General features: G+C 33.1%; 1 protein-coding gene across 2 annotated transcripts in view; it reads left to right on the top strand.

Annotated features, from left to right (window-relative positions):
- The first annotated feature begins 3,314 nt into the window (after nucleotides 1-3,314).
- The window catches only part of LOC130245525 (Golgi integral membrane protein 4-like), a 46,334-nt gene continuing 24,614 nt past the window's right edge, over nucleotides 3,315-25,034 (top strand). The window contains exons 1-7 of one of the 2 annotated variants that reach the window (XM_056478242.1): nucleotides 3,315-3,864; nucleotides 14,802-14,876; nucleotides 17,358-17,407; nucleotides 17,652-17,705; nucleotides 20,344-20,494; nucleotides 20,720-20,802; nucleotides 22,405-22,488. In XM_056478242.1, the coding sequence (XP_056334217.1) occupies nucleotides 3,579-3,864; nucleotides 14,802-14,876; nucleotides 17,358-17,407; nucleotides 17,652-17,705; nucleotides 20,344-20,494; nucleotides 20,720-20,802; nucleotides 22,405-22,488 (783 nt within the window). In that variant the 5' untranslated portion in view covers nucleotides 3,315-3,578. The remainder of the gene's footprint in view (nucleotides 3,865-14,801; nucleotides 14,877-17,357; nucleotides 17,408-17,651; nucleotides 17,706-20,343; nucleotides 20,495-20,719; nucleotides 20,803-22,404; nucleotides 22,489-25,034) is intronic. The other variant, XM_056478243.1, reaches the window with a different exon arrangement.

Below are 25,034 nucleotides of genomic sequence, written 5' to 3'. Positions count from 1 at the left end.
CACAACCCAGTACTGGGAAACCCATACACACTCATTTACACACACTCATACACTAATACACTCATACACTAATACACTCATATGCAAAGTTTAAATAATATGATGGTGATTTTTTTATTTTATTTATTTTTTTGTATGAAGCAAAAAGGAGGGATGATGAGTCAGGGAGGTAAGACTAATTTAGTTCACCTGTAGTGCATGTGTTTGAACTGTGGGGTAAACCGGAACACCCAGAGGAAACCCACGCCAACACGAGGAGAACATTCAGACTCCACACAGAAATGCCAACTGGCCCATCTGGAACTTGAACCAGCGACCTTCTTGCTGTGAGACGATAGTGCTAACCACTGAGCCACAGTGCCACACCGCCAAAAATTTCAATGGCAGTAAATGGAATATCCTAAATATCTCCTTCTGTGGTCAAACCAAAAAAGAACAGGTCGAGCAGGTTTGTGAACACATTTCAGATCAGCCTCTTTAATTTAGGGTTAAACCCTCTGAGATTTTTAATTGCCAGCATAAAAGAAAGGATTTCTTGGCTTTTCTCTGCTCGTGAGTCAGCTTTAATTCCGTATTGTTAAGCTTGAAGAGTATTGTTTACTCGCTTTCCTCACATTTCCTTCAAGGAATTTCCCAAATGATGTTTTATATGTCTAATAATATTTTTTTCTCTAGAGAAAGTCTTATTTGTTTTATTTCAGCTATAATAAAAGCAGTTTTTAATTCTTTTGAAACCATTTTAAGGGTCAAAATTATTAACCCCTTTAAACTATATATTTTTGATAGTCTACAGAACAAACCATCGTTATACAATAACTTTCCTAATTACCCTAACCTGCCTAGTTAACCTAATTAACCTAGTTAAGCATTTAAATGTCACTTTAAGCTGTATAGAAGTGTCTTGAAAAATATCTAGTCAAATATTATTTACTGTCATCATGGCAAAGATAAATAAATCTGTTATTAGAGATGAATTATTAAAACTATTATGTTTAGAAATGTGTTGAAAAAAATCTTCTCTCCGTTAAAGAGAAATTGGGGGAAAAATAAACAAGGGGGCTAATAATTCTGACTTCAACTGTATATATATGTATATATATATATATACCCATAATATTTCAAAGTACACAGAAAAAAAATATTCAAAGATAATTCCTTGGATTTACTCAATTTTTTTTACATTAAGTGGTTGTAAACAATTTATTTGGGCTGAATTTAAACAAACAAATTAAGTTGAACATTGCTTAATTTAATTTGTTTGTTTAAATTCAACACAAATAAATTGTTTGCAACACTATTTCAGTGTATACAATATTTAAAGTATACAATAAATGCTATGTATGCATTTAAAGGATAGAGATTGTTTTATACACTGACAAAATTACAAACAATTGTAAGTGCTGTAAAAGAGCTGTTTCATTATCACCCAATTGTCAGATTATAACCACTGTAAAATAAGGTAACACAAACCGTTTGAGCAAATCGATTGCAACAAACCATTTAAGTTCAAAAACTAATCCTAATGATTACTGTGAACTTACTCCATATGAGTAAATGAAGCAATTTGAGCACAGTAAAACCCAATGAATGAAGAGAACTCAAACCAATGGAGTACTGTAAAACCCAATAAGTAAGGCAACTCAAACCCTTTGAGTTAATGAATCTATATGAGTACTGTGAACTTACTCCATATAAGTTGAAGTGATGAGGTATTTAATTACCTCATTACCTTCAATACTGAGTTCAAAACTCTTTTCAAGTGAGTAGAATTAACTTTCAGTTCAGTTTGAGTTAACTACACTCATTTGATTTGATAAAGTTGGCTGTTGGGTTTTACAGTGACAATAAAAACTACTAATGAGTTTTCATTCACATTTAGAATAAAAATGTCATTCAGATCTCTTTTCGTCTTAAAATAACAAAAATATTTTCAAATATGTTTAGATAAATTGTAATCCCAAATATTTGGAACAAACATTATCAGACCTTTATATAATAAGACAAATATTAACCTTGCAATCAAACATATAGTAAATAAACCCGGACAACTGAAAACTGGAACTTTATGCAAATCGTAAAACTTTTGTTTTTAGAATTCATTGATGAATAAAAAGTTCAAAAGAATGAAACAGAAATATTTGGTAATATTTTTTATTTACTGTGACTATTATCTAATCAATTCAATGTGTTCTTGCTTAATAAAACCCTATTCATTTTAAAAAAAAAAACATTTGTACGGGTGTTGTACTTAATGCAATATATTTTAGGTTGCAAAATTATCTATACTCTCATGCAAATCATGCAAAAACTGGCTAGAAAACATAGGAAATAACAACGTTGGCAACTATTTGCATGTTTTAAAGTCACTTTTTTCATGATTTTTTGAGAGTATAGATAATTTTGCAACCTAAAAATATATATTGAGTTGAGTACACTACCATTTCTTAAGTTTCTAGTTTCTTAAATAAATCAATAAGGTTTAATAAGGAAGAAAATAGCTATAGTAAACAAAAAACATTACAAAATATGTACAGTTAAAGTCAGAATTATTAGCCCATCCCCCCTTTCTGTTTTTAAATAATTCCCAAATGATGTTTAACAGAGCAAGGAAATTTTCACAGTATGTCTAATAATATTTTTTTCTCTGGAGAAAGTCTTATTTGTTTTATTTTAGCTAGAATAAAAGCAGTTTTTAATTTTTTAAAAAACATTTTAAGGTCAAAATTATTAGCCCCTTAATTTTTTCAATAGTCTACTGAACAAACCATCATTATACAATAACTTGCCTAATTACCCTATCCTGCCTAGTTAACCTAATTACTCTAGTTAAGCCTTTAAATGTCACTTTAAGCTGTATAGAAGTGTCTTAAAAATATCTAGTCAAATATTATTTACTGTCATCATGGCAAAGATAAAATAAATCAGTTATTAGAGATGAGTTAATAAAACTAGTATGATTAGAAATGTGTTGAAAAAAATCTTCTCTCCGTTAAACATAAATTGGGAGGCTAATAATTCTGACTTCAACTGTATATATTATAGAAGGGTATTATAGAATTAGAATATATATAATTTTGCAACCTAAAATTATATTGCTTTAAGTACACTACCATTCAAAAGTTTTACAATAGATTAATAGGGTTTATTAAGCAAGAACACATTGAATTGATTACATAAATAGTTATAGTAAACAAAAAAATACAAAAGATTTCTGTCTCAGACACACGGCCCTCCCATTAAAACCAACATCTTTTGACTGACATGAACTTTGACCAATCACAGCAATGGAATGTTGCCGAGGGGCGGGATTTCCTTCTGTTTCAGGCAGCGCTGGAGGATCTTCTGCAGCTCTAGGTGACACGTAATGAAAGGTGCGATTAGGCCTCTCTAAAACTAAGGTAATTAGTTAAAAAAGACTGCTTTTCATTATGTAGACAACTTCAGAGAGTGCGGACTAAACACGAGAACCGAATTTAACCGGATACGTTACTTTTCTAACTGCTGAACGTCTTTGGAAAACTTGGAAAACTTGAGGTAATGTTCGTTTACTTAGCCGCTGTCCGGGAATATAATGTTTCATGAGGAATTTCGGAGTGGAAAGCGTTGTTTCTTTGCTGAAGAGTGAAGATAAATTAATTCCCGGGAAAGTTTGTGTGGAGAGCAGGAGACCAGGGATAATGGGCAACGGCGCGTGCTCCAGGAAGCAGAAGAAGATTTTCCAGTCTCTTTTTCTGGTCACGGTGGTTTTTGCCATGATCTATGGAGGGATGATGTCTTATGAGATGCACAAACAGCTGAAGAGGACAGAAGAGCTGGCCGTCAAATATCAGCAGCACCAGGAGTCACTTTCGGCTCAGCTTCAAGGTACGGTAAAAACACACTTCGTCGTGATGACGTCACACTGCAAGAAACCGTCTTTCTTACCTCAGTGATAGACTTCTTGATGTTTTTTTCATTTATTCTGATGCTCATGGATGTATTTTGTGCCTGAATTTATATTAATGTAATGCTCAAATACTTGCAAAAAAGTTGACCACACTTTACAATAAGGTTTTTATCAATTATTGTCATTGCTAACATGAACTAATAATGAACAATACTTGTACAGCATTTATTAATCATAGTTCAACATTTACTAATGCATTATTAAAATCCAAATTCATGCTTGTTAACATGAATGCACCGTGAGATAACATGAACTAACAGCTGTATTTTCATTAACTAACGTTTGCTAGCATAAACAAATACTGTAATCAGTGAATTGTTTATTTATTTACATTATTTATATATATATATATATATATATATATATATATATATATATATATATATATATATATATATATATATAAATACACACACACACACACATTTTGTCATTTACTTGATGTGTTATTGTTATAAATTAAATTTTGGGTATTTTTTATCTTTTCTAATAATTTTTTGTATTATTTTTTTATTATTGTATTATGTATTAATTAATTTATTAATTATCCTCCTCTCCTGATCATTTCAAAAGACTCCTGTTGGGCCCCCTGGACCCCAGTTTGAAAACTACTTGTTTAGTGGCAAAATAAGAACATAGCTTATGGTGTCTTATTTTAAATTGGTGTCTAATGTAGCACCTGGTGATGCAGAGTCTTTCAGAGTTCAGTTCCACTTCATGTCACATACCTGTAGTTTTCAAATAAGCCTGAAGGACTGGAATAGCTGGATCAGGTACTTTAAATTCTGCATTGCCATAGATTTCCAGTTGAGTGAAAAGTTTTGCATAAAGTTGACAATTTTGTCAAATGATCTCTTTTTACAAAGATTTGGAAAAAATTTGAATTTAGTCAATTCAATTTCAAATGCAGTACCTAGTGAGGCAATTTCAGGCACAGCCCATGTGTCTGTCTGAGCATTTTGTAACACAGCAAAAAGATTTTTTTTTTTAACAGAAACAGTGGTGGTGTGTTTTGAAGACACATGAGTTGCGACTAGTGTAGCTGAGAAGGCCTTTCTTTCTTTCTTTCTTTCTTTCTTTCTTTCTTTCGTCCTTGCAATTAAGCTAAAAATATGAATAAATTAGACTGGATAAAGTGACCATAATATCCCCAACTACCGTACCCCCCTCCCATAAAAAAAGAATAATTAATTGATTATTTTTCTATTTTAATAATGCTGTATGTATCTATTTCAGAGGCAACCCTGTTTTTCAAGCGACCCCGTTCAAGGAAATAGTTATAACAGTAAATAAAAGGCTAGTTTGATAGGTAAAACAAAGAATCGATAGTATCTAATTTAATAATTAAATCTAATGCCTTGTATGTAATGTGTTGATAGTGCTGTTTCATATGTACACAGCAGGGTTCAACGCTAAGAATTTTTTCTACTGGCCAGATCAGGTCAGTGGTTCAGATTTTTACTTCCCCTGCTAAAATTTCCATGGCCCTACCAAAAAAAATAAGTTAATAGCTATTTCTTAGCCACATATTTTAAATAATATGACAAAAACCAAACATATTTGTCATACACTTTTTATTCAGCATACAGTAACTTTTCTTTAAATACAACTGACAATTAGAAATAAAATACAATTGTGATGTAAAAAGATTATATATATATATATATATATATATATATATATATATATATATATATATATATATATATATATATATATATACATACATACATAAGCGAAAATGTGCACTTTAATTTTAAAACCCACAGACATGGTCACCAAATATAAATCCCTAAAAGTAAGACTTTCTAATACAAAGCCTCATTTCAGTTGTCAAGTTTTGTAAAAATCTATCTATTCAATTAATCAATCTTTTAAATGTTGGCTACTTATGTATTATAGGATTAAATTATAGAGAGAAGTAACAGATGAACCGAAACTGCAGTCAGATCATGAAGCAGATCAATGTCGATTTTAAAAATGAAAAATTAACAAACAATAGGCCTAATACTAAATATTATAAGTCTGTCAATTTTCCTAATGGATAAACAGCACTCTGTAATGTTTCTGGATGCTTTCACTTTCGTATTTAACATGCAACGCACATTTGCGACAGTATGGTGTTCCCTTTACTACACTGGGGCGTTAGGGCCCACACAGACCACAGGTTGAGCGCCCCTTGCTGGCCTCACTAACACCACTTCCAACAGCAACCTTTCCCATGTGGTCTCCCATCCAGGTACTGACCAGGATCAGCCCTGCTTGGTTTCAGTGTGTAAAAGTGGAGGAGGGGCGGGACAAAACCACACAACTGTCAACAAATAATCTGCCAAAGATTTCTAACTTGTAACAGTACAGTGGGGGGAAACGCTCACAAACGTAGTGTCTTTAATTGTTTCTACTGCACAAAGCCGCTTGAGTGGACACGCAGCCTTATTCTGAACAATATGGTGAATATGAATACACAAATAATGAAATGCATTGATTGCAGGAAACTTAAAAAATGCAAATCAAACAAATCCACCTAGTAGTTTTTGATGCTTTCACACATTAAGGTGTATTTTAAACAGATCTAGACAGAAATATTTGACTGTTCCTGTATCTTGAGTTGAAGTATCGAGAAGTGATTGATTGTCTCTGTGTGCAGCTACTGTAGTGAATCCCTGCAGCCACTGTTTTTTTTTTAACCCAGAACATTTTATTGACTTATTTCATCCTGTGCCTAAAATCACAGTTTTGCATTCTTTTGTCCCGCAGAGAGGGGCTTCGCTATCCCAGCTCTATATGCTCGCTGCAGAAAGGCTGAAGCAATGCATTTAGAGTAAATACACAGAAAGCAGACCTGTGTTAAACTGTTGCCAATGATAGACCGCTCTGGATTAAACTAGAGTGTGTCACATTTCTAGCCTTTGTCCGAGTTCTTTTCTAATGTTTGGAGTTTCTGTGGGTTTATGTGTGCATATTCTTGAGCAAACAAATTTGTGTTTAATCAAGTGTCGCATAAATTTACTGAATACACACATCTGCTGTACATTTCAGTACATCAGAGTTGTTTGAGTTTCCTTTGAGTTTTCAGGTTTATTATTTATTCGCTTAAAGGCTCAAATGCAGCAATTTTTCTTCTTTTTAATACAATGGATGATTCTCAGTGCATGTTAGCTGATATTGTGCTGTTGCAATTAAATGATGACGACAAGTTAGACTGTATTAAAATCTGAATTTAAATGCTTGGGGTTTAGCAAGCTTTTTTTATTATTGTTTTTTTTGTTATATATATATATTTATTAGTAAAAAAAAGTTTTATTAATATATAAAATAATTTTTTTTATATTTTATGTAAAGGATCAATGTTTTTAAATCTTATTTTTTCTTGTTATATATTAATTTATTAGCCATTTATAATAAATAGTTTTATATTTACTGTATATTGCTCAGATAATTCTATTTTTGATAACACTATAATAATTTCACACTATGCATCATCTATTAAGCATTAGCAAATAGTGAATTCATTATCTGTTAAGCATTAACTCTACATTGATAAACGTTAGTAAGCAGTTTATAAATACAGCTACAAATGCTGTAATCAAGACGTATAAGCATCTATATAATGTGCTTAATAATTGTGTTTTCATATTTTGTTAGTGATAAATTTTTCATGATTAAATTAAGTATCACATTATTTACAAACTATTTGTATTTAAGAGTAGTTGGGTTTTTTAAGATTATTCAGAATGAGAAAGTAAATGATTAATAAACTATTTAAATCAACATTTAAATATTATTATTCAGGCATACTAAGTTAATTTGTAGGTTAATAAAAGCTTTATTAACTCATCCAGTTTTGTGACCTAATCTAAAGTAAGAACTATTTATATAAAGTTAGAACTTTATAAATTCGTTATTAATGACAACTAAAGGATTAATATCAAATGAATAATAAATATTTGCAATATTATTAAAAAAAATACAATTATTGTAAAGTTTAAACATTGCTGAATTACAGCAGTGTCAAAATATAACATAAAATTGGATAAAACTACAATATAATAACTTGATTTAGCGATGTTTAAACTGTACAGTAATTTTATTTTAGTTTTTTAATTAATTTTTTTTGATACAGTTTCACTTGTCTATCTTCAAATGAATAAGGGATTTATAAAGAATATATGGTTCTCACAAAACTGGATGAAGTTGAGTTAATAAAGCATTTATTAACATACAAATTAACTATTAGTGTATGCCTGAATAATAAGATATATAAATGTTAATTTGAATAGTTTATTAATCATTTACTAATTCGTTCTGAAGGATCTTTAAAAATCAGCAACTTCTCTCAAATAAATGGTTTGTAAATGATGCAATACTTAATTTAGTAAAGAAAATAATAATTAACAAAGTATGAAAATACAATCATTAAGCACATTATATTTGAAGACAGAATTATTATCCCCCCTTTAAATTTTTTTCTGTTTTAAATATTTTCCAAATTGATGTTTAACAGAGCAAGGAAATTTTCACAGTATGTCTGATAATTTTTTTTCTTCTGTGGAAAGTCTTATTTGTTTCATTTCGGCTAGAATGAAAGCAGTTTTTAATAAAAAAAAAAAACACATTTTAAGGTCAGTATTATTAACCTCCTCAGGCTATATTTTGTTTGTCCACAGAACAAACCATCGTTATACAATAACTTGCCTAATTACCCTAACCTGTTAACCTAATTAACCCAGTTAAGCCTTTAAATATCACTTTAAGCTGTAAAGAAATGCTTTCAAATCTCGAAAATATTTACTGTCATCATGGCAAAGATAAAATAAATCAGTTATTAGAGATGAGTTATTAAAACTATTCTGTTTAGAAATGTGTTGAACAAATTTTCACTCCGTTAAACAGAAATTGGGGAAAGAAATAAACAGGGGGGCTAATAATTCTGACTTCAACTGGTGCTTTTAAATCAAGAATAGTATTTTAGAGTATTTGTATCTGCGGTTGTAAATGGCTTACTAATATCTGTTAATGTAGAGTTAATGCTTAACAGATAATGAATTCACTATTTGCTATTGCTTAATAAATGATTTATGGTGTGCAGTTAATATAAAGTGTTTTAAATGCATTGACATAATAAATGCATAAATTAGATTAGATCTTTGTTGTTGATATCATTATTAATTATTATTATTATGACAGTCATTTATTATAAATAGTTTTAAATTGATAGTATTTATATAACTACATGATTATGTACAAAATTATATAAATATACCAGTGGGTATATAAATATCCCAGCATAACTAAATATCCATATAACCTAGTATATAGGTTTCTTCAGCCAACTAGTTCTAATAAATAAATGTGATTTTATTTATATTTAATTAGTTCATTTTTTTTGTTGACACAAACTTCACAGCCTCTTTTATCTGTAATACATCTCTATCGGGTTTATGTAATGATGATTGTAATGAGAGGATACAGAATGAGACTTCCGGATCAGCGCCCCCCGTCCCCTTACATCTCTGTAGAAGTACAATTAGAGGAAAAACCAACATGCTGGATGAAGACAAATATAAGAAGGAACAGATCTGTCAGGGTTCGTTTCCTGTGGCATTTCAGTATTTGGAGGAGGGCCGCTGTTATACTCATTCACAGCTCCAGTTACGTATAAAAAGTCAGTGCACACCGAGAGCAGACAGGTCAACCTTTCAATCTGATGCCATTAGAGAGAAATTAAAAGGGCCGGATGTAGTACTCAACGGGTCAGTGGATCACACACTGGGAAAGTTCTCAAAAACAGCTTCGTTCACTTCACATTCTGACTGGTGCTGCAAAAGTTTCAGGTTGTTTGGAGATTTTTTTGTTTATTGGTTAATAGAGTTTTGATATTTTTTTTTTTTTAGCATTTGCATGTTAACAGGATGCTAATCTGTTAGACTGAGAGCAGGTCACTTGGTGCGTGACTCGCCATCTTACCTCACCTCTCTCTTTCCTCCACACTGTCCCGTGATGACACTCACACATACGCATTTTTAGGCAGTAAATAAATAATATTTAATACTTGTCTCCTATATAAGTGCATTGCTTTTTAAGACAGTATAAAGGTTGTCACGATCACCAGCGTTCTACTACCTGAGATCACTGGTAAACACACTTACTTTCACATGAACTACAAATCGGCCATGTTATGGACTACAACACCCAGTCATGCAACACACATACACACAACCGGTTCCAGATCAAGACTGATTACACTCTCACAGCTGCTCACAGATCACTGATTACTTGGATTATAAGAACACCTCTCAAACACACAGTTGTTGCTGAGTCATGTCTACGGTTTTAGTGACACTACAACGCGTTTTCCTTTGTCTTGTTTTGCCATGTTTTGATCCTTGCCTTGTTTATCTGTGAATTCCTGTCTGCCGCCTGCCTTGTGACCATCTGCCTGTTCATTTGACTATGACTCTGGATTGCCTAATACATCTGTTTGCCCTTGTGTTGACCATTGCTTGCCTGACCTCGCTAATAAACCTGCATGTGGATCCGCACCGCTGTTGTCAGTGTCACATCCCTGGTTACAACGGTATTGAAACTGATACTGTTGCTATTTTTAGATCACGCGGTATTCCGTATTAACGTATTACCACCCAAGCCTAATAACATTTACATTTAGACAGATGTTTTTGGATGCTGTTTCACGTCTCATTCTGATACTGAGTAATTATTCTGAAATAGTCAGTTAAATGGTGCTGTGTGTAAGTTTTTGACTCTTCTAAAGCATAAAAATACCATAATATGTTTGCATATATTTCAGAAACATGCTAAGTGAACATTCTTGAAAAACAATGCTGAAAAACAATGCTGAAGTCAGATATTCTGCTTTGAAAATGTGCATTACATGCTGGAATGACTGTCTTTGTTTTGGTCATTTAACCCACCCAATGTCAGTTTAGCCGATTATATTTCAGCTCCCCGGGTTGTCTTGATGGAAAACCGCGTATTTCATTCATTCAGAAAGACTCTGAAATCATGCGTCTGTGACTGAAATGCGACCTCTGGTGGACAGTAACGGACTCTGAAATGAGACGCAGATTCAGAGTTCCACATGAGGCTATTAATTCGCAAATAATATAAATATTATGAACGCAAACATTTGGTGAGCAGGTTACATTGTAACCCCATGTCCTAACAACACGCTTCGTGACGAGATTTGCAGTGATAAGCAGTTTGGCTGTTTGCACCAGACGATACATGACAGAAATTTAAATGCAGCCATTCAGAAGCACAGAATAGTGCACTCACGAAATGGTAAGATTTATAATCTATTTAATACATATTAAAGTTCAGTTTCAAACGTTTTATTTTATTTTCAAGATCTGAGGTTACCTATCTGCTGCTGCTTTCAGTAGTATATGGCAAAAAAAGTCATGTAAAATGGCATTCAAACTCACATTATTAACATTTAACACTGAATAAAGCACATGAAGTTTACCTGAGGTGATCATTGTCAGTTTTCTATTCAGCTGTGAGAAATAGTAGCCATTTCCAATTTATCAATTCAAGGTGTTGGTTAGGACAAAACTCCTTTTAATATGTAAAAAAATCCTTCTATCGTGTCCCAGTGCTTTTATTTATAAATAAACAATAATAAATAAACAATTTAATCAATCGGTCATGTTCTCAATCTGGCAACCTGCGCTTGCATTTGTTTTGATCCAGGAGTGTAATACCCAGTTTGACACCCAGTGGTTGAACTAGGTATTGCATGCCTGGTTCAAAACTCAGGCAGGTGCAGGTTTCCAGATTGATGACACCAACATATCAGTCATTCAGCATGTACATTTAAGTGTTTAAGAGATATGATATGTATTAAATAGATTATAAATCTTACAATTTCTTGAGTGAGTGCATATTGTGTGCTTCTGAATGGCTGTACTTAAACTTCTGTCATGTTTCGTCTGGTGCAAACATCCAAATTATCACCGCAAATCTTGTCACGTAGCATGTTGTTTGGACACGGAGTTACAACGTAACCTGCTCACCGAATGTATACGTTTGCTAATTAATAACCACCTAAAATGGAACTCTAAATCTGCATCTCATATAGGAGTCTGCTACTGTCCACCAGAGGTCACATTTTTAGTCACAGATGCATACTTCGAGAGCCTTTCTGACTAAATGAATGAAATATGCGGTTTTCCATCAAGGCAACCCGGGGTGCTGAAATATAATCGGCTAAACTGGCATTGGTTAAAAGAACCAAAACAAAGACAGACGTTCCGGCACGTAACGCACATTTTCAAAGCAGAATATCTGACTTGTTTTTTAAGATAAACAAGAATGTTCATTTAGCGTATTTCTGAAATATCTGCAAACATATTATGGTATTTTTACACTTTAAAAGAGTCAGCACCTTTAATAAAATAGTTTTCATTGTGGATTCTTGTGAAAAAATAAATATATTTTCATGTATAATAAAATTTCACAGTAATCTTAAATGTAAAAAGAGTTTCAAGTATTGGTATTTTAGTGTAATTTATAATACATTCTAGATTTTATTAATGTTTAACATTGTTTTTATTTTTATATCATTATGTTTTCACTTTAATTTAAGAAAATAATATTCTTGTTATTTGTTTGCTTTAGTTTTTAAGTTTCAAATTAAAGTTAATGAAAGTGAGAATTTTTTTTATATTTTATATTAAACAAGATTTATAATAATAATAATAATAATAATAATAATAATAATAATAATTAGTAGTAGTAGTAGTAGTAGTAATTATTATTAATTTAAGTAACAAAATAGTTTTTTTTTTTTTCCGTTAGTTAACTATAATAGCCCTGGTTTCAAAGTACACAGACTTAGAACACAATGCTCATGGTGCCATACACTGGGAGAAAAAACACCACCCGGATATAACCATCCAGCCAAAAAACAAATGTTTGCATTGCATTTGCAACTGTAGCTTAAAAAGAACCAAGAAATATACAGATGAAATCTAAATAAGCTGTCGTGGCACAGACCTTAGACTTGCTAGTAAGATTAAACTAGGTCTGCCTGGTAATACTAAATTGTATTATATTTTTAAATCATCTTGCTGACATTGGGTAGAACAAGATGGTTTGAAAGATTGAGGCAACACTTGCATATTTAAAAAGTCAGTAAATGCTGTATTTTGGGGCTTAAATAATGTATCAATGTTGTAATATGTCATTCTTGTTCTAAATATGCCTGACAAGATGCTAAAAAAACTATTGTCAGTTTTAATACATCTTCTGTAAATTATACTAGGCCCAATCCCAATTCTATTTCTTACCTCCACCCCTTAAAACGCAGTGCAAAGGGGAAGGGCTTCAAATTTACCCCTAAAAAATGTGACACCACCCCAACACCTGCATATCCTATGATATCACAAGCTCTTATTTCATACAAGATGATAATAATAATAGTAATAGTAATACATTTTTATTTGTATTGCACTTTTCCTACATACATGCAACTCAAAGCACTTCACAAACATTCATTCACTTATTTTCCTTTTGGCTTAGTACCCTATTCATGAACCAACAACTATTTTGGCGTGTTTTACGCAGTGGATGCCCTTCCAGCTGCAACCCAGTACTGGGAAACACCCATTTACACTCATACACTACTGCCAATTCACCTATAGCGCATGTCTTTGGACTACGGGGGAAACCTTAGCACCCGGATGCAACCCATGCCAACATGGGGAGAACATGCAAACTCCCACAGAAATGCCAACTGGTCCATCCGGGGCTCGAACCAGCGACCTTCTTGCTCTAAGGCGACAGTGCTAACCACTGAACCACTGTGCTCTATTTGGTTCCATTACATTCAGAATCGGTTTCATTTAAAATGTTAGTTAAGCACATCTATTTAGATCTTTTATTCGTGATTAGATACATTAATATAAAGTTAAATAAATAAATAAATAAATGTATATATATATATATATATATATATATATATATATATATATATATATATATATATATATATATATATATATATATATATATATATATATATATATATATATATAAACGGATAAACAAATAAAACAAATATATAAACAAATGGAGCAAAATAAACAGCAAATACTGTATATACTCAGAAAAATGCTAACATGTATTTACACACACACAATACAGCACATGTCTGTGTACATGCACGCACACACACACTGTACATGCATACAGACTAGATTGACGATGGCGCCTGCTGTAGTTATTCCAGTTGAGTGGCTCACAGTTATTTTTTTGGTTGTTATCGTCAGGAAATCATTGAAAGCAACAAAATCATGTTATCATGTTTTATAACTGTATTGTGTATTTACACAGTGCATTCATGCATGTAAACACAAGAAAACAACATTAACATTATTTCAGATACTGTATAAAGCTCATTCACAGCCACTAGACTTTTCTGACAGAGTGTCATCGAGTGACCGATTTGAAAGTATGTTGTGGGACTGCTATACAGGAGTTATTATTAGCGATTTATAGATAGCAAAATTTAGTTTTGTATTTATTTGATTCAATTTTTTTTTAAAGCATGACCGTAACACACGAACGCTGTTATGAATGTATTAAAACATATGCTTGTTTGTTGTAAAAATTCGTAATAATGTAAAAAAATACTTATATTTGTGCATCTTCTTACTCGTGTGTACAGCCATGTTTTTCATACCACTTGGTTTCTAGTGTGGTCCTGGAAAATCTTATTTTCAAGGGCTATATAGCCTTTCCCATTTAGACCTTGCTTACCCTTATAACAATTGTAGTTTTTACATGTATTCATATAAAATACCAATCCCAAATTTCTCTCTCTGTCTCTCAGTGGTGTACGAGCATCGCTCAAGGTTGGAGAAGTCTCTTCAGAAGGAGCGAATTGACCATAAAAAAGCCAAAGAAGGCAAGTTCCTTTTTAACAAATGACCGCATCACTGACTTGATACTAATGGCATCCATGATGGATAAACTGGTACATCCCAAAAGAGCTGGATTATGCCAAGATAGTAATACACTATGATCAGTGTTGGGTAAAGTTACTTTTAAAAGTTATATACTACAATCTTTATTATATTTAAAAATCTTAATCTTAGAACCCCCCCCCCCCCAAAAAAAAAAAAAAAAACCATGTAAACAAAACCTCAACGCAAAATTAACAGCACACACTGGCCACTTTATTAGGTACACCTTTCCAACTGCTCATTATTGCAAATTTCTTATCAGCCAATCACATGGCAGCAATGCAATGCATTTAGGTATGTAGACACGGTCAAGACGATCTGGTGCAGTTCAAACCGAGCATCAGGATGGGAAAGAAATGTGATTTAAGTGACTTTGAACATGGCATGGATGATGGCTGCTATGAGTAAATCAGAAACTGCTGATCTACTGGGATTTTCACGCACAACCATCTATAGGGTAGATTATTGTTGCTATGTCCATCACTTTATGACCACAGTGTACCCATCTTGTGATGGCTACTTCCAGCTGGATAACACGCCATGTCAAAAAGCGCAAATAATCTCAAACTGGTTTCTTGAACACGACAATGAGTTCACCGTACTCAAATGGCCTCCACAGTCACCAGAACTCAATCCAATAGAGCACCTTTGGGATGTGGTGGGACGGGAGATTCACATGATGGATGTGCATCTATGCCATGATGGATTAAGGAAGTTATGGAGGCAAAAAAGTGGCTTACCGGGTACTTGTAAGGTGTTTCTAATAAAGTGGCCGATGAGTGTACGTTCTCATTACTTTCCTTAAAAAGTAACTTAGGAATATGTTTAGTTGCTTTTAAAGAAAATAAATGAGTTAAGATTGGAATAAATTACATTTGTTCAGATTTTCTATTGCAAAAAAACAAACACTATTACAAAACAAATTGTTTTCTCTTGCAAAATTTTTGTTTTTAATAACTAAAAAAGAAAGAAAGTAAAATGGAAACAAACTACTGAATACTAATATTATACCATAACTATATATTCAGAAATATTGTCATCAAATATTGATGAAAGTACACTACTTGACAAAAGTCTTGTTGTTGATCCCAGTTGTAAGAGCAGCAAAAAATAACTTGATTATTTGGAAAAGTGGCAAAAGGTGGATTTTTCTGATGAATCATCTGTTGAACTGCATCCCAATCATCAAAAATACTGCAGAAGACATATTGGAACCCACAAGACCTAAGATTCTAAGTTTGGTGAAGGAAAAATCATGGTTCTGGGTTACATTCAGTATGGGGGCGTGCAAGAGATCTGCATAGTGGATGGCAACATCAACAGCCTGAGGTATCAAGACATTTGTGCTGCCCATTACATTACAAACCACAGGGGAGGGCAAATTCTTCAGTAGGATAGCGCTCCTTCTCATACTTCAGCCTCCACTTCAAAGTTCCTGAAAGCGAAGAAGGTCAAGGTGCTCCAGGATTGGCCAGCCCAGTCACCAGACATGAACATTATTAAGCATGTCTGGGGTAAGATGGAGGAGGCATTGAAGATGAGTCTAAAGAATGAATCTTGATGAACTCTGGGAGTCCTGCAAGAACTCTTTATTTGCCTTTCCAAATGACTTGGATGAATAATAAGTGATTTAAGTCAATGCAGAGATGTATGGATTCAGGCTTAAGCTCAATATTGATTCTTTTTCCACTGCACCATGACTTTATATTCTATGCTGTGCATTATTTCTTTTGAGTGACAAGACTTTTGTCTAAGCAAAGTCAGACTTTACTGTCCTAATGAAATAGTTAAAAATCAAGGCATGATCATATTTTATTTTGACCTTTTTCAGGTAGTGTACAATTAAGCAGTATAAAATGATATAAATAATAATAATAATAATTGTACTGTCAGAATTTCAGAAAATCAGGCGGGCAAATTTACTCTGTTTCTTTCCAGTTAAAGATGTTTACTGAATTCTTAAGCAGCATAACTATAAACTCTTGTCAGAAAACGGTTGCTCCATCTTTCTTTCACTTTTCAATTTCATAATATAACTTAAAACATTCCAATAAATATGGATCAAACCATTACAAAGGAGTAGGAGTGAAATCACCAAATCTGCACATCATATCAACAAGTGTAAACTGTACATGAATTTGAGCACTATAATAAATTATATTAAAACAAATTATGGCTCTTACAATAATAATTAAAAATTATAGTAATAAATGAACAGGTGGCAGAGTGCATTTCATAAATAGAGTAGTATATTACTTAAGTCACCTTACCCAACACTGCCTAAGGTTAACTGAACACATGAATGCATGAATGTTGTTGTGATGGGAACAAAATAATAGCATGCAATAGCTCTTTAATTAGCAGAAACACTGTTGCATTAGCCTCTTATGTAATACATGCCATGACCTTTTTCCCCCTCACAGATTTTCTTGTGTATAAAATAGAGGCCCAACAGTCTCTCAACAAAGAAAAGGTAATTTTTTTGAAGACTATATTTTGATTTTCACTGAATAAAAACTTTAAGTTTTAGGCATTAAGCTTTCCTCTGTTATATGTGTTTTGAGACACTTGCCCTGCAGTCAGATATCATCTGTTTGCTTGTACGTGTGAATGGCTCACGTGTTTCCTCTATATCCTGGTCTGTGTGCCATGGCATTTAGAGGTATAATGGTGCCATGTTTACTGAATGATCTGGTTTGTTTTGTGTTTGTTTGCAGCAAGATTCGAGTGTCAGGTTTAATTCTTTGCATTCCCAGCATCAGATTTTGAAGGTCAGTTGGAAAATCATGTTTATTTTTAAAGTTAAGTTTGACTTTTCTTCTGTAAGCGGTCAATGGTTGTTATGCTTGCTTGAGTAAACCAATATGCTTGTTCTCCGATGGTTATGGCAATGGCGATTCATGCCAAAATATTGTTAAAACATGTTAGAAACTACTTATGTATGTTGAAAATGCTAGAAACATGTTACAAATATTTAGTCATGTGGTAAAACATGTTAAAAACTCTGTATGCTAATGCTAATTCACCATTAACCAAATTTCTAATATGCAAACAGTATGTTTATTCATGCTAACGATGTTAAAAACGTGTTCGTAACACAGTAGTTCATGCTAGCAACATGGTAAAACTTGTTTGTTGCGTGTTAAACATGTTCAAATGTGCTAACAACATTTAAACTAAAACAAAACATGTTAGTAACATGCATAATAGTGTGCTAATTTAAGATAATTATGTCTGTAATCATGTTAGCAGTGTGCTAAAACATGCTAGGAATGTTTTTCTCAAGCTAACATAATTTTTAGCCATATGATGAAACATTGTAAACATGTTAGCAGCAAAGTAATTCACATTAATGCTAAAACATGTTAAAACATTTTGACTATGTGCTAATTCATGTTGATAAGATATTTAATCATGCTAACAGTGTGCCAAAACATTAACCAAATGTCTATTAAAACTGAAAAGAGTGTTTATTCATGCTAGCAATGTTAAAAACATGTTCATAACATAGTAGTTCATGCTAGCAGCATGGCAAAACTTGTTTGTTGCGTGTTAAACCATGTTTAACTCTGGATTAAAACAAAACATGCTAGAACCATGCTTAACGGCTTGCTGATTTAAGATTGTAATGTCATTAATCATGCTAGCAGTGTGCCAAAACATGCTAGGAATGTGTTAAAAGTATAAATCTTTCTGTCTTTCTTTCAGCCTACTTTACTCTGTTACACGTATAACTTGCAAACGTTTTCTCTAACTAACATAATTTTTAGCCATGTGATGAAACATTGTAAACATGCTAGTAGCATGCTAATTCACATTCATGCTAAAACACCTTACAAAATGTTTTAGTACTTAGTTAAAATGTTTTAGGCATGCTAATTCATGTTGATAAGATGTTTAATCAAGCTAACAGTGTGCTAAACATTAACCAAATGTTTAATGTGCAAACAGTATGTTAATTCATGGTAACAATGTTAAAACATGTTCATAACATAGGTTCATTCTGGCAACATGGTAAAACTTGTTAGTTGCATGTTAAAAAATTTTCAAATGTGCTAACGACAGTTTAACTATGTACTAAAACAAAACATGTTGGAAGCATGTATAACGGAATGCTAATTTAAGTTGGTAAGACCTTTAATCATGATAGCAGTGTACCAAATCATACTAGAAATATGCTAAAAGTATAAATTGGTCTGTGTGTCTTTCAGTCTGCTTTACTCCAATTTAAAAGAATAGCTTACATAGCCAACATAAAGTTTTAGCCATGTGATGAAACATTGTAAAGACATACTAGCTTACATCAATGATAAAGCGTGTTAGCTGCATGTTAAAACATGTTAAAACATTTCAACCTAAGTGCTTGTATAGTTCTTCTGAAAACAGTCACAGACTGTCATGCTGGTTTAAGTAAACCAATATGCTTGTTGTTTTTAGACCAAATTTTAAAAAGTATTTCCTCTAATAGACTTCAAGCTTTTAGCAACATGGTAATTCATGGTAAATTATTGTTAAAACATGTTAGAAACTACTTATATATGTTAAAAATCCTAGAAACATATTAAAACCTTAGCTGTGTGGTAAAACGTGTTAAAATTTGGCAGCAGCATGTTAAATATTGTAAAAGACATGCTAGCAAAATGCTAATTCACATTAACCAAATGTCTAACATGCAAACAGTATGTTTATTCATGCTAGCAATGTAAAAACATGTTCATAACAGTAGTTTGTGCTAGCAACACGGTAAAACTTGTTCGTTGCATGTTAGTGATGAATCATTGTAAACATGCTAGCAGTATGCTAATTCACATTAACACTAAAACTTGTTAGTTGTATGCTCAAACATGTTTAATACATAGTTAAAATGTTTTAACTATGTTTAGTACATAGTTAAAATGTTTTAACATGTTGTAAGCATGCTAATTCGTGTCTGTAAGATGTTTAATTATGCTAACAGTGTCAAAACATGCTAGAATATGCTAAAAGTATAAATCTGTATGTTTTTCTTTTAGCCTACTTTACAAATTAAAATGTAAGATTACGAAAGTTTTCTGAAGCCAGATAATTTGTTAGCCATATGATAAAACATTGTAAAGACATGTTAGCAGCGCGCTAATTCACATTAATGCTAAAACATGTTAGTTGCATGCTAAAACATGTTAAAACAGTTTAAATATGTAAAACATGTTATAAGCATTTAACATTCAGCATTTAACAAGCATAATTCATGTTGATAAGATATTTATTCATGCTAACAGTGTGTCAAAACATGCTAGAAATATGCTAAAGTTATACAGTACATCTTACAAAAGCACTTCAAACAAGCAGTTTTCTCAAGCCAACATAAATGTTTGCTTCAAACAAACTTTACTATCCAGTTCACTGTTGTCTCTGTATGTTTATCATTAGAACCAGCATGACGATTTAAAAAAGCAGTATTACGAGCTGCAAGAGCGCCACCAGCTACAAGGAGATGAGCACAACAAGGCATTAGAGGAACATAAACAGAAGCTCGACCAACTTCATCTGAACAAGGAGTCTGAGATTTCCAAGCTTAAAGGTGTCATGTTTTTTCTTAGTAACAGTCTGTCATCCATCAATAGGCAAGACTAGCATCATGATGGTGTGATTTGCATAGGCTAACAGCACTTCTAGGGATTTTAAAGTCTAGTTTGACCTGTACTCCCAGGTTCTCACAGTGTTTTTGCTTCCGACTGGGATCTGTTTGGTGAAATTACATGATGAAAGCATATAAGCTGACTCTCCTTTTCTTTTTCTTCTCTAGAGAGTTCATATAACCTACGTGAGGAGAACAAGCAGCTGAGAAAAGCTCATCAAGACATTTATGTGCAGCTTCAGGATACCAGGGTAATGCTGAACAGTGCTTTAGACTTGGTTTATACCAGCGAAAATCCTCTGCTTTTAAAATAAAAGATAATTTAAGAGCAGTGGTACAGAATATGTGCTATAGGTTTATCTAATAATAAGCCTTGTGTGCTTTTTGCTGTAGATTAATGGGTGAATCTTGTGGCAGTATATGTAGTTATGACAGACTCGATATTACATCAATAAAATCGAAACATTTATTTAGCATAAATGTACTTAATCCTAAATTAAATTCTGAATTTGTAATTGTATTTTATAGTCACAAAAAAATCACATTTAAATCACGTCAATAAATGAATAAAAATCATATATACACTACCTGACAAAAGTCTTGTCGTCGATCCCAGTTGTAAGAACAACAAATAATAACTTGACTTCTAGTTGATCATTAGGAAAAGTGGCAGAAGGTTGATTTTTCTGATGAATCATCTTTTGAACTGCATCTCAATCATCACAAATACTGCAGAAGATCTATTGGAACCCGCATGGACCCAAGATTCTCATAGAAATCAGTCAAGTTTGGTGAAGGGAAAATCATGGTTTGGGGTTACATTCAGTATGGGGGCGTGCAAGAGATCTGCATAGTGGATGGCAACATCAACAGCCTGAGGTATCAAGACATTTGTGCTGCCCATTACATGACCAACCACAGGAGAGGGCAAATTCTTCAGCAGGATAGCACTCCTTCTCATACTTCAGCCTCCACATCAAAGTTCCTGAAAGCAAAGAAGGTCAAGGTGCTCCAGGATTGGCCAGCCCAGTCACCAGAAATGAACATTATTGAGCATGTCTGGGCTAAAATGAAGGAGGAGGCATTGAAGATGAGCCCAAAGAATCTTGATGAACTGCAAGAACGCTTTCGTTGCCATTTCCAGATGACTTTATTAATCAGTGGTTTGAGTCATTGCAGAGATGTATGGATTCAGTCCTCTAAGCTCATGGGAGTCATACACAATATTAATTCTGTTTCCACTGCACCATGACTTTATATTCTATACTGTACATTATTTCTGTTGAGTGACAAGACTTTAGTCTAAGAAAAGTCAGACCTTACTGTCCTAATTAAATAATTAAAAATCAAGGCATGATCATATTTTATTTTGGTAAAATAAGCATAATCTAGAGGCATTTGCCTTTCATATAAGCCACTTCCGATATGAAATGATTAACAAGAAGTCGAGTTATTATTTGGATAGGCGACAAGACTTTTGTCAGGTAGTGTATATACGCAGATATGATTTTTATTAATTTATTGACATGATTTAAATGTAGATTTTATTGCCACTATAAACTACATGTACAAATTCTGAATGTATTATTCAGAATAATTAGATTTTAGAAAAAACATTAACATTTTATTTTATTTCAGGTGATAAAAATGATTTTTAACAGTTTTCATGAAATTCACCCAATTAAAACTCCCATTTAACCTAATGTCCATGATCTTATTTCAGATGAGTCTAATGTGTTTATGATCGTAATATAGTATAATATTAACATAATATAGTTTTATCACACTATCTGTACTAATCTAGTCAGTGTGTGGTTGTCCTGAATGTTTGCCTGTGATGGTTCCTCTTGTAGCAGCAGCACAAGAACTTAAAATCTGCCCATGACCAGCTTGTGTTGACCCTGGAGGACCACAAGAGTGCGCTAGCTGCAGCCCAGGTTAGGGTGTGAGTGTGTGTGTCTGTGTGAATGTGCACACTTTAAGTAGCTGCCGGAGTGTGTGTTTGCTCTGCATGCTATCCACTGACTGATCAAATGCATGCAGTGCATGTTCTGTAAGAAAGACCAGTCCAGTTTCACATAGCTTATGTAAGAAGCATGCAAATGGCAGATATTTATTTGAGCGCTCAGATTACTACAGTATGCAAATAACATTTCAGGGTTAACCCTGTTTTTTGTAGAATATGAAGAATTATTTTGCTGAAAACGTGGTAAACATTAGCGGGAAATGTATTAATGATCATTTATCTTTTGCAGTGTTTTGCTATGATGATGAATTTTCAAAATTATATCTTTTTTATTTAATAGATACAAGTACAGTTAGATAATCACAATTTAATTAATACTAGCTCAGGATGCTGTCTCATAGTCAGCTTTACGTACATGTGCTTTATTATGTGCACTCAGAAACCATATATGTGGAGTTTAAACTGATAAGCTTTTAATCTTTTACAGGGCATTCATTGAAATGCTCATTTGAAAAATCAAGGGGTAGTACTCCGGCTTAGTACAAGATTAATTAAATTTTATGAATTCAAACTATAAATAAGTATTGCAGTCATTAGCTACGTTTCCATCCACCTATTTTTATGCACATTTTGTTTATGCACATAAATGGTTGATGGAAACGCCAAGATTTTTAATTTAAAAATAGAATTTTTTTTACCTCATAACTCTTTGTACCATAATGTTTTAATTACTTTCCTTTCAGTAACATTTGTTCTCCATTTATTTACTGCAGAGGATACTGATTGTTTACATTATTATTATTATTATTATTGTATTATTAGATGTATTAAATTCTAATCATTATTTGATGGGATGACAAATCTTTTCCAACTGGGATATTCAAAAAAATCCTTAGCATTTAGCCTTGAATAAGTCTAAAATTTCATTCATAATGGTCTTAAAAAGGTCTTAAATTTAACTTTGTGAAACCAGCAGAAACTCTTAATGGTAACCCTTTTACCGCACAAATTCCAGCATGCGCATTAAAAAAAGTCTTGTGATTTTGTTATAAGAGATCATGTGATGATAAAAATGTGTGTGAATGGACAAACCAGCAGGCTGAGCACACTGTAAAACATCTGAAATGTTGTTTTGGTCATTCTAAAATGTCAGTTTTAGTGTTATTATATTATTAATTACATCCAGAATTTTCAAGAGCATCTGTGCTCCGTGTCTCATGCCTTCTGAACCGCAAGTAATTTATTAAATAAAGAAAAGATTCACGCAGCTTCTCATACCGTAGCAAATTCCTTTTATTGTTTAGATTTGGTGCCAGTTAATCAGGAAGTGACTATTTTGTTCTCTTCGACTCGTTAGATGGAAATGCTGCTTTATTCGCACGTCCTTTATATGATATTTCAGTTTTGCACATAAATTTAAATTGCATTTTTAAATGGAAACATAGCTAATGTCAATGAAGTTGGCATATATCAGTGGTCCCCAACCTTTTTTTAATCACCACGGACCGGTCAATGCTTAACAATTTTATGGAGGCCCAGGGGGTGGGGAGGGAGTTGTACGTAGATAGCGAAGTGAACTGTTTTCTCAGAGGCTGATAAGCTGACAAAACATTGCTGCAACTCTGATACAAGGTGAATTTACGGAGAAAATAAAAAAGCACTGAAGTTTGATTGAGATAAGTCTGCCGAAATGTGTATATTACATACAAAATATGCAACTGATCGGTCAGTTCTTCTCACGTGACTCGCGGTGTGCTCGTGGCTGAGGATGTTTTCAACTGGGTGTGTCTGGACTTCTATGAAAACTTCTATGAGAACTTCTTTCTACTAGAACTTCTATGTTAAGGTGCTTTGACCCAATCTACTTGAATTGAATTGAATTGAATTGAATTGAATTGAATTGAATTGAATTAGAAGGCACAAGCACATAACTTCCAATTTGCGCCCACAAGCCGCACACCGCACATAATGAACTTAAGACGCGATATGTGAGTCATTTGCAATTTCCAGCGGTTAATCTTCTTGCACAGACATGCTGGATTCACCTGATTTGTTGACAGATGGGTTGCAAATCCATTACTTGGCAGTTCATGGGTCCTTCACTGGGCCTTTTCCTCTTAGCAAAGAAACTTTCCAAAGACGTCTGTTTCCTACTCATTTTGCTGCTCGTGGGTTAAATTTTTGCGCTCAGGTGACTGAGATGTAACCTAGAGAATACGGTCATTTTTCAAAATAAAAGATTGTTCAGACTCGTATAATAAATAAAACATAAATAATTAATGATTTCTTGTGTGTCCCGGTACCAATTGATCCATGGACCGGTACCAGTCCGTAGATCGGGGATTGGGGACCACTGCCATTCATGGTTTTTCAGTCGATAAAGGGTTTTAAAACACTTGCTCCACCTTCTTCTGGAAACAGGGCGGAGAGCAGGAGCTCATTTGCATTTAAATTAAAACAACTTGGTTTACTTCTGCCCAAAATGAGGCATTCACAGCATGATACAATAATAAATGT

This window comes from Danio aesculapii, chromosome 18 (genome assembly GCF_903798145.1).
Source record: "Danio aesculapii chromosome 18, fDanAes4.1, whole genome shotgun sequence".
In the NCBI taxonomy this organism is placed as follows: Eukaryota; Metazoa; Chordata; class Actinopteri; order Cypriniformes; family Danionidae; genus Danio; species Danio aesculapii.
The sequence above is the reverse complement of the archived record's forward strand: the minus strand, read 5'-3'. Positions and strand labels throughout refer to the sequence as shown.